This window comes from Colobus angolensis, unplaced genomic scaffold, assembly GCF_000951035.1.
Source record: "Colobus angolensis palliatus isolate OR3802 unplaced genomic scaffold, Cang.pa_1.0 Scaffold82, whole genome shotgun sequence".
NCBI classification, from domain to species: domain Eukaryota; kingdom Metazoa; phylum Chordata; class Mammalia; order Primates; family Cercopithecidae; genus Colobus; species Colobus angolensis.
Window position 1 is genome coordinate 4,368,314 of NW_012122043.1, and position 10,504 is coordinate 4,378,817.

Here is a 10,504-nt window from a genome sequence, read left to right on the forward strand (position 1 = left end):
TAGAGTTAAGCAAAGTCTCCACTTGAATGCGGGATCAATAAAGAAAAAGGATTGCTTAAGCACCTCCCAGAACAGCTGCTGTAGCCATTTAGACTATTTTTACACATTGATTCTTGGTATCCACTGTCTCAGATAAACAAAGTGGTCCTAAAGTGTGCATGCGTGCACACACATACACACAATCCTAAGTGCTGATGAGCACGACAGTGGAAACACCGTGTGGCTTGCTGAGTCAATGTGCCGACAGTTTGTACAAGTATCTCGACGTCTTTATCAGAGCTGGGTGTATGAATCACTATTTTGGGGAAAGCATTTGTCGTTACGAATCACAACAGTTACTTTGTGGGGTTCTGTTCCCCCCATTCTTCAATTCTAAGTGTAGAACTGCCTCTTCTCTTGTTGTGGAGGGAGAAGGGTATGTGGAGGCCTTCTCTGGGGAAGATTTCAAGGTGGGGATATCTGCCAGGTGGTGCTTAGATTTTTTTCTCAAAGCACCGCCAGGCAGTTAATCCCAAGAAGTCTGGCCTTGCACACGTCAGACCTCCCCAGAGCGCCCTCCTCACTCCAGGTGTTTCAACAACCACTGGCCCGGCCCACCCACGGAGCAGGCAGAGAGCACGGCTACGCATTCACAAGACCCTCCATGGACAGTCCATGTCACATTCCAAGTTCATATCCATTTGGATAAGTTAGTGTATTCACTACTTAATAAAATTAAATAAATTAATACAACTTTGTGTCATGTGGGAGTTGCATGCATACTCAGACAAGCGGTTGTGCAAACTAAAGACTCTGAAAAAACTCTATTTGCTAAGCAGGCTGCCCATTTGAGTAGATTTTCAAGACTTGAGAATCCTACCCCTATCTTTTTGTCTTTCCACTCTATTGTTTCCTGAAGATCAGAAATCTCCCTGATAGAACTCGCCTGTTTCTGCTGTAGCTGTCGAATTTCCTGAGGAAAGGAACAGATAGAAAGCAGATAAAGGGTTAAAGAGGAAGAAAAACCCCAGCCCAAGAGATAACCTGAGAGCTGGGACAGTGAGTGAGGCCGCAAGCGCCCTTTTACCTCGACAACCCTGAATTCGTTGTCGGCATTCTACGATTTTTCCCCTTGTCCTACTCCTGGCTTCAAGTGCAGGAAGAAAACCTGCTTTGGGTGAAATTCTCACTTCAGGGCAGCAGTTAAAGAACTGATTAAGTCAAAAAATTAAAAACCAACCCTGTATTAGTTTCTTATTGCCATTGTAATGAATCACCATAAATTCAGCAGCTTAAAACACAAATTTATTCTCTTGTAATTCTAGAGGTCAGAAGTCCAAAATGAGTCCTATGGGCTAAAAATCAAGCCTTTCTAGAGGCTCTAGTGAGAATCTGTTTCCCTGCCCTTTTCAGCTTCTAAGACTGAGTTACTTTCCTTGGCTCATGGCCCCGTTCTTGCATCACTCCAACCTCAGCTTCCTGTGTCACATCCTCTACTTCTGCCTTTGACTTGCCTTCCTCTTAGAAGGACCCTTGTTCCATCAAATAATCCAGGATAATCCCTTCTCTCAAGGTCTCTAATCACAACTGCAGGGGCCCTTGAACCATGTAAGGTATCATATTTACAATTTCCAAGGATTTGGATGTGGACAACTTTGGGGGACCATAATTCTGTCTACCACACCTCTGAAAACAAATACAAGATCACCAAAGAATAGGAATGTTCACCAATGAGAGGGACTGTTTTGTACATCTAGGAATGGAGAGTTAGCCTAAACTCTCAGTTTTAAGAAAACTGAAAACTTTAGTAATTGCCATGAATGAATGGTGTCCCTCTAAATTCATCTGTTGAAGCCCTAATGCCCAATGTGGCTGTATTTGGAGATAGGGTTTTTATGAAGTAGTTAAGGTTAAATGAGGTCATAAGAGTGGGGTCCTGATCAAATAGCATTAGTGTCCTTATATGAAGAGACATCAGAGAGATCGCTTTTTCTCCACCATGTGAGGAAGGATACAGCAAGAAGGTAGCTCTCTGCAGGCCAGGAAGAGAGGCCTCACCTGAACCCAACCTTGATCTTGGACTCCCAGCCTCCAGAATTGTGAAAAAATTAATTTCTGTTGTTTAAGCCATGCTGTGTATGGTATTTCATTACTGCAGCCTAAGCTAAGATAGTCATGGTCTGACAAAATGCTCCAAAGGGAAAAAAGGAAAAGAAAAGCAGGAGAATGCTACCTACCTCGAGCATTTCCTCTCTTTGCTTCAGGGCCTCCTTGACTTCCGCAAACTGAAATTGCAGTATACTGTGGGCGTGTTTTTCCCTTTCAAATTCCTGTAAAGGAGAAAAACAGCACTAAAGCAGTGGAATCCCATGTTTCTGGCATGCCAGTTCAAGTTCTCACGATTGACAGTTTCTGTGGAACAAGTCACCTGCTACTAGGTCATCACAATCTTCAAGGTCTTTTATTTGGTTTATTATTTATGTATTTTTTTGAGACCGAGTCTCACTCTGTCACCCAGGCTAGAGTGCAGTGTTGTGATCTCAGCTCACTGCAAGCTCCGCCTCCCGGGTTCAAGTGATTTTCCTGCCTCAGCCTCCCAAGTAGCTGGGATTACCGGCGCCCGCCCCCAGGCCTGGCTAATTTTTGTATTTTTGGTAGAGACAGGGTTTCACCATGTTGGTCAAACTGGTCTCAAACTCCTGACCTCAAGCGATCCACCTGCCCCAGCCTCCCAAAGTGTTGCGATTACAGACATGAGCCCACTGCGCCTAGACTTCACGGCCTTTGAAACAACACAAACAGATTCCTCTGGACTTTACAGATGATGCCTGATGACTTACTGTCAAATTAACCTGACAAGTTGATACAATCAACAAGGATTTCCTGATTTCTTATTTACAGTGAAGCAAGAGCCAAGGAAGGGCCCCCCCAGGGAGCCTGATGCCTTCCACAGCACTGCAAGGACTTACCATAAAATGGCCCCTGCTGAAATATGACAAGGAAGACTCCTTGGGATAAAAAGGGGATAAATATGGCCTACTTAAGCATCTCTCATGAACATCTGGTGGCCAGCTTTGTGCTTTGGGGGGGCTGCCCCTTAAGGGACAAAACAGGAGAGTTTGGGGGAGCAAGTGAAGAGCCTGCAAAACCTAGCTGCTCCTCAGGCCCCGCCTCCCCTCCCGAGGCTCAGCCCAGGAAGCTGGCAGCTCGGCTCTGCTGTTTTCCTGCCCAGTCACAGCAGCGCCATCCCTGGTGATGGCCTGGCACCCAACTCACTTTGCTGACAGCTTATAGGCCTGCAGGACACCCCTTCCCTAGACCTGTCAGGCGGGTGATCTGAGGTGGGATCTGGCCTGAGGCTTCTGCTCACCCTAGCACTTCTGTTCACCCACTTCCTTTAGCTTGGGGGTGGCTGGTGCCCTCCTGGCTATGACAAGGGCCCTCCTGTGGGGCTTTGCATAGCCCCTGTGTCCATCTCGGGACAGCATTCTAGCACCATCCAACTTCTCTGGAGTGAGACTTGAGAGTTCTCAGTCCACTGAATGATGCCTAACGACAGCGTTCCAGGAGGAGTGCAAAGCATTACAGGCCCCCACCGGAGGGGGGTTGGGATGTGCTCTCCACTCCTCTGTTCCCACATGATATCAGTCTTGTGAAAAGCTTCTCCCCTCTTTCAGAGTTCAGCTGTCAGGAACTCTGGGGTAAAATCTGCAGCTTCCAACTCAATTCTATAGCAGTCAAAGAAGCAGGCCTGAGGGTTATCAAGGGTACCTTGGTTTTAACCCTTCGGATTTAGAGGATATCAGCCAGTTAAAAACAACAACAACAACACTCACACATTACATTTTCTGTTTCTCTCAGAATCTCCAAAAAATTGGACAATTCCTAAAAATATGAAAAAAGTATTCCTTGCTTTCTATCTAAAGAACATCCAAGCCCAGCCTTCATGGAATCAGTCCGCTGTCATTACTTCTCTTAACACATGACTCATGCTTGAGACTCACGCTAGAAATTATATCTGATATCCGCTATCAACAAACTAGTTCCAGTGGTTCTTAATGAAAGCTCAAATAAGACTATCTTTCTCTGAGCTTGATGATATATTTAATTCTTAAGTAGAGTAACTGTGTCTTTTCCCCATCAGCAGGAAATAATATAATTTTCTTAAAATCTTTGATACTCATAACTATTTCTCTATGGTGTTAAGAGAGAATAAAATAAAAATCAGAAAATATATATTAACAGGAAAATCCTGAGGCATCTGATCGCACCTTATTTGAGCGTGGTGGCTCTTTCATAGGTATGTTTTTTCAGTTTGATTTTAGCTTACATGTTCTCCTAGAAAAACTGTCTCTAGTTTACATGTTGAAATTATACATATCAATATTTCAAGTCACTTGGTAAAGAGTATGGTACTTTTATTCTCAGATGTTTGGATTTCCTGGATAACTGGAGAGCCATTGTTTAAAAATACAAAAATACATAATGTAAATTATACATTATATATACATACATACACACGATATATCCACACATACATATAAACACACACACACACACACACACACACACACACACCCTACCACTCCCTTTTTTTTTTTTTTTTTGAGACAGGGTCTTCTCTGTTGCCCAAGCTGGAGTGCAGTGGTGTCAGCACAGCTCATCACAGCCTCAACCTTCCAGACTCAAGTGATCCTCCCACCTCAGCCTCCCAAGTAGCTGGGACTACAGGCATGTGCCACCTGGCTAATTGTTTTAATTTTTTTAGAAATGACGTCTTGCCATGTTGCCCGGGCTGGTCTCGAACTCCTGGGCTCAAGTAATCCTCCCACCTTGGCCTCCCGAAGTACTGGGATTACAGGCACGGGCCACTGCATCCAGCCTATCCTAACATTCTGCATCATACTAATGCTTACTTTGTTTTTCTCTTCGTACTGCCGCCTAGATTCAGCCAGCTGTTCTTCAAGCTCCAGCAACATATCTTTGAGGGTATCAACCTGGTACATGAAGTTTGTCTTCTCATTGTCTAGCTGAGCATTGGAAACCATAGCCTTCTTATATTTCTCTTCAACTTCCGCTAGAGAGTCCTGTGGAAAGCAGGTCATATTTTTGAAATTGCAATAAAAAAAATCAAAACAAAGAATCATTCAGTATTCTGTTAAAAAAAAAATGCTCAGTCCTAAACTTAGACTATATTTCTTAGAGCAAATGGATCAGAGAAAGAAACACATGACAATTTAAAATGCATGGAAATTCCCCTTTTCAATTTGGTCAAATTCTCATTGCTCAGAAAATTTGCTAGTAAAAGCAATGTAAACGCTCATTAGAACAAACGAGACACCAGTGTGGAAAGGGATGTTGTCAGAGAGCAGTAGAGTCTCTGGCCCCACTCAGTAGCTGGGGAATCCTCCCAGCGTGGTGTCTTAGGGCTGGATGTCAGGCTGTTCAACAGATTTCTGAAGAATCACTAGAGGCGTGTGACCAGCCCCTGTGAAAGAGCCAGTGTGTGATGGCTGAGATAATTACTCAGGGCCACAAGCCACAGTGACCGCCAACCAGCCCTACTCTGGCTTATGAACCAGGAAAGGAGCAGTAGTGATTTCAGATTTTTGACCCATAGGAAAATGGCATGCAGATCTCACTGGGTAGGTCCTGGAAAGACAAAGGTCATTCCCTTTGAAGAACAGTCCAGAGAAAGAGGCCTGTAAAGTATGCATGGCAATGCCCTCACTTGCCTCACATCCTTGCAGGTCCCCAACATGAGAAGGCTAAGGTGATTCCAGAACAGAGAGAGCAGAACCGTCAGGGCGCATACATGCAGAGCTAAAGGCAGAGGCAGGAGCTGCCTGTTCAGGTGCAGCAGAGGCTATGAGGGGCTGGAGGGACCAGTGCTGGTCTAGCTCTGCACCTCCACACCAGGACAGCTGTTTCAGGTGGGACCAGAGGCTCTCTGGTTGATTCAGTGGCTCCCCACCAGCTGTTTTTAATTTTTTTTTTCTTTGAGATAGTGTCTCACTCTGTCACCCAGGCTGGAGTGCAGTGGCACAATCTCGGCTCACTGCAGCCTCCACCTCCCGGGTTCAAGTGATTCTCCTGATTCAGCCTCCCGAGTAGTTGGGATTGCAGGTGTGTGCCACCACACCCAGCTAATTTTTATATTTTTAGTAGAAACGGGGTTTTGCCATGTTGGCCATGCTGGTCTCAAACTCCTGACCTCAGGTGATGCACCCGCCTCAGCCTCCCAAAGTGTGGAATTACAGGCGTGAGTCACTGCGCCTGGCCAAGGGGCTCCCTTTTTCGCAGGAATTGAAAGCCAGAGTCTTATTTTTCCCCCTTTCAGGAAAGGTGACAGATATGAAGATAATGAATTAGTCATGATTGATGTCACCTCCTCTGTCTGGTGCCCTTTGATATTAAATTCAGACGATCTCTCAGGTACTTTCTGGGGGGCTGAAAAGGAAGTAACAGATTTGCCACCTACTTCCAGATCCACAATCTGCTGCTCCCTAATGAAGACAGTCACTGATTGCTCACCTTACTGTCAAGGAACAGGGCAAGCCACATCTCCTGGCTGGTGCAATGAAGTCACTGCACACTCTAAAAGCAGGGTGCACATGCTCCAAGAAAGCCAATGCCACAGTCAGTCTTTACGTCAATTAGCAGCATTTTACAGGATGCAAATAATTGGGATGTTTCAGAAGTGTGGCATGTGAGGATGGCCTTATTAGTAGACATCAGATATTTTGAGAAGCAAATCAACCTAAGCATTTTTGTATACAGCTACAACAAAAAGTGAAGAAAACCAAACCTTCTTCAAGTGTCTGGTACAAGCCTATGGGAGATAAGAAACTGGTTTGAAGCCTGGGGGAAGGATGGTGAGTACAAGACATGCGTCAGGGAGTATGTTAGTAACCTTTTCTACTGGGGAGTTACATTTTCAAGTCTTGGTTCAAACAATGCATTTGGGAAAATGGTGAGTGTACACCCATGCCGGCATTCCTGCCATTTTGAGTTCTTCTACTACCTGGAGCCTCTTTACAGTAAGCATGCACTTTGAATTTCTTCTTTAGGATTTTGTTTTTTTTAAGTGAAGTTGGGTTAATAAGGTGAGACCACACTTCTGTGAATTGGTACCTTCATCTCTTTCAACCCCTGCATGTATTTGCCTTCTACATCCTGAATCTGGTCCTTTAACTCGTTGAGTTCCTGGGGGAAATGGCAGAAAAGGCAGATGATGTCAAGGGAAAACAGGTGATTCCCTAAATCTTTCATACTTCAGGGTACTTCCTATTTGGGTAGTCCGAGCACCCAATTTTCTTTTTTATTAAGTGTTAAACGAAAATAAACTTCACTATTTAAAGATTAAAGTTCAGGTGTATCCCACATGATATTTTTACATGATTTTATGCAATCCTGGTGTATCTCATAGGATTTTACACAGTTTAAAAAACAGGCAAAATAGAGCTTCTGAAAATGGTACAGGTTATTTCAACTCCTATTTAGTAATTCATTCAAGCACTTGGAGTTCCTACTCTGCAAGATACAGTGAGATGCTAGAGGCAGAAATCAGCAACACTTTTTCCCTGCATTTATGGAGCTCCAAGTCTCTACTTTGCCAAATTATTGGTGCCTGGAACAGCATCTGGCATGAGCCAGCCTCTCGGTAAGTACCTGAACAAATGAGTGGCACGCACAAGCTCAGGGCAGAGAAACATCAGGACTGCCACCAACTCTGCTGTAGGAAGGGAAACAGCAGGCCAGGCGCGGTGGCTCACGCCTGGAATCCCAGCACTTTGGGAGGCCAAGGTGAGTGGATCACCTGAGGTCAGGAGTTCAAGACCAGCCTGGCTAACATGGCGAAACCCCGTCTCCACTAAAAATACAAAAATTAGCCGGGTATGGTGGCGGGCGCCTGTAATCCCAGCTACTCAGGAGGCTGAGGCTGGAGAATCGCTTGAACCCAGGAGGTGGAGGTTGCAGTCAGCCGAGATCGCGCCACTGCACTCCAGCCTAGACAACAACAGCGAAACTCTGTCTCAAAAAAAAAAAAAAGAAAAGAAAAAGGAAAAAAAAGGGAAGCAATGAGGAGCTGCAGGTGGCCCGGGGTGGCACATGGGAAACGGCTCTTCTGGTTTTGTAAACTTATAAAACATAGGTGTTGGAAGCACCTTCAAGGTGGCCCCGGCCAACCTCTGGTGGATGCTTAAATCCCTATCTGTCCTCCCTGGCAAATGGCCATGCAGCTGCGTAGACATCCCCAGTGGGAGCTGCTTCTCTTTTAAACTTGGTTTAAAGCACTAGAAAATTCAGAAACAGAGTCAATTCTGGCTCCTTTCAGCTGCTTCTGTCTTGGTTCTGCTCCCTGGAGGACACAGGTCTAGTCACCTCACCTTCCCTTCCAGTCTTCAGGTTGTCAGATGCACTGTCCCTAGTTACTTCAACAAATAGCACCATGTTTCTCTCTAACACATGGAATGCTACCAAATGCCTGGCACTGTCCTGGGTGCTGAGGAGAGAGCAGAGAGTAATACCTACAATACAGTGGGAGGAAAGAAATCATTAAAATACAGAGATGAGGTCTACTAAAGGCATATTACAAAGAGAAAGGAAAGGGCATGTTCTAGGCTGAAGGGGAACATACTTAGCGGGGAAGGTCGTGTGAAAGTAGGTAAAGCCGTCTGGTGTCCAAACATGTGGACTGAATGTCTACGCAGACCAAGAACACAGAGACGACGAAGCACACAGAGACGACGAAGCACGCAGAGACGACGAAGCACACAGAGACGACCAAGCACGCAGAGATGACCAAGCACACAGAGACGACCAAGCACGCAGAGACGACCAAGCACGCAGAGACGACCAAGCACACAGAGACGACCAAGCGCATCAACACAACGTGCCTAGTGCTCTCACTAGGGTATGCCCCGGGTGCTGAGGGGCACAGGGGGCCGGCACACAGTCCGCCCTGCTGAGGGGTCAGTCGGTAGGATCAGACTCCTGCAGGAGACACTATGTGAGCTGGGTCTTGTTGTTAGGAGAACACCATATTTTAGGGGAGGTGAGGGAGATAGGACCAAGAAGAAAGATCCAGAACTTTATGAATTAAGTCTTTTTTTTTTAATCTAAAGACTGATGTTTACAAAAGGTTCTCCCAAGTCGTAAGAAGAGAGCATCTCACCTTGATTTCCCTGATGGACGCCTCGGTGTCGATGGAGATGGAGGTGTCTCCGCTTCCTCTCCGAGAGGAAGTCCCACCCAGAGAGGCCAGCGTGGCTGCAGACAGGCCTGGCATATTACGAGACCCCTGGAACGTTGAGAGGATCAGATGCTGATATGGGTGTCCCCACCCAAATCTCATCTGGAATTATAATCCCCATAATCCCCACAGGGCAAGGGAGGGACCTGGTGGGAGGTGACTGGATCGGGGGGCAGTTTCCCCCATGCTGGTCTCATGATAGTGAGTGGGCGCTCAGGAGATCTGATGGTTCTGTAAGTGTTCGACTGTAAGTGTTTCCTGAGGTCTCCCCAGCCATGCGGAACTGTGAGTCAATTAAAGCTCTTTTCTTTGTAAATTACCCAGTCTTAGGAAAGTTCTTTATGGCAGTGTGAGAACGGACTAACCCAGATGCCATTTTAGCCAAAACCAAAACTGCATGTAAATCTAACATCACAGGACTGTTACTTTAATTCCATTTCCAAATTGGAAGCTCTTCATGGACTTATGGTAAGCTATAAGGAGAGGATCACTTCCAGGCACCTCCTGGACGCTCTGTGATCAGCTGGATTAACCCTAAACTCCATGGTGGGGCCCATCATAAACGCCTCCCTGCTCTGCAGGGTCTAACGCACACTGGACAGGACTCCCGGTGGCCTGCCTACAGGGAGGTGATGCCAGGTTAGGTGGGCCGCTTTCTAGTCCATTCCCTCACTGGAGAACATCTTTATTAAAAAGACCAAGCAACATATTTTCTTATCAATTTCATCCACAACTTTCGGGACCCTCTAGGTTTATGAACGATTCCTTACCTTCTCAGTAAAATCTTTTTCTGGTCTGTCTTCTACCTGTAGAGGAAAATGGACAACATATTTAAATACTTTAAAAGCGTTAAATGGATAACGTGAAGACAGGGGCTAAGAATAATAAAAAACAAAAAGCAAAACACACACAAAAAAACAAAACATTCGCTTCCTTCGTGATTTAGAAGCAAAAAAGTGGGATCCTCCAAATTTGGCTTTTCCCGTCTCTCCTACTTGGATGTCTGTGAGGCCCCTTCTCCTGTCCTCATTTGGATGTCCCTGAGGACCCTCTTCTCCTGTCCTCAGGTAGGAGTCTCACTGGGCCCCACAGCAGGCTGTGGAACTACAAGAGGGGGTGCACATGAGGAACGGACCCTGGAGATGGCCCTGCACCATGAGGATGTCTCGGGACAAGAGGCAGAGGCTAGTAGTGGGGTTACTTCTTTCTTGGCTCAGGACCCAATAAAAGACAGGCTTATTTTTTTCTTTCCTTTTTTTTTGGGGGGGG

General features: G+C 45.8%; 1 protein-coding gene across 5 annotated transcripts in view; it reads right to left on the reverse strand.

The window, feature by feature from the left end:
• Positions 1-10,504, reverse strand: part of LRRFIP1 (leucine rich repeat (in FLII) interacting protein 1) — a 96,612-nt gene that overhangs the window by 29,287 nt on the left and 56,821 nt on the right. For 3 of the 5 annotated variants that reach the window (XM_011929604.1, XM_011929602.1, XM_011929601.1), the window contains 4 exons: positions 10,006-10,041; positions 9,158-9,283; positions 4,896-5,066; positions 2,217-2,309 (listed from right to left, as the gene is read on the reverse strand). In XM_011929604.1, coding sequence (XP_011784994.1) covers positions 2,217-2,309; positions 4,896-5,066; positions 9,158-9,283; positions 10,006-10,041 — 426 coding nt within the window. Of the gene's footprint in view, positions 1-859; positions 953-2,216; positions 2,310-4,895; positions 5,067-7,113; positions 7,186-9,157; positions 9,284-10,005; positions 10,042-10,504 lie in introns of all 5 variants that reach the window. The other 2 variants (XM_011929603.1, XM_011929599.1) reach the window with 2 other exon arrangements.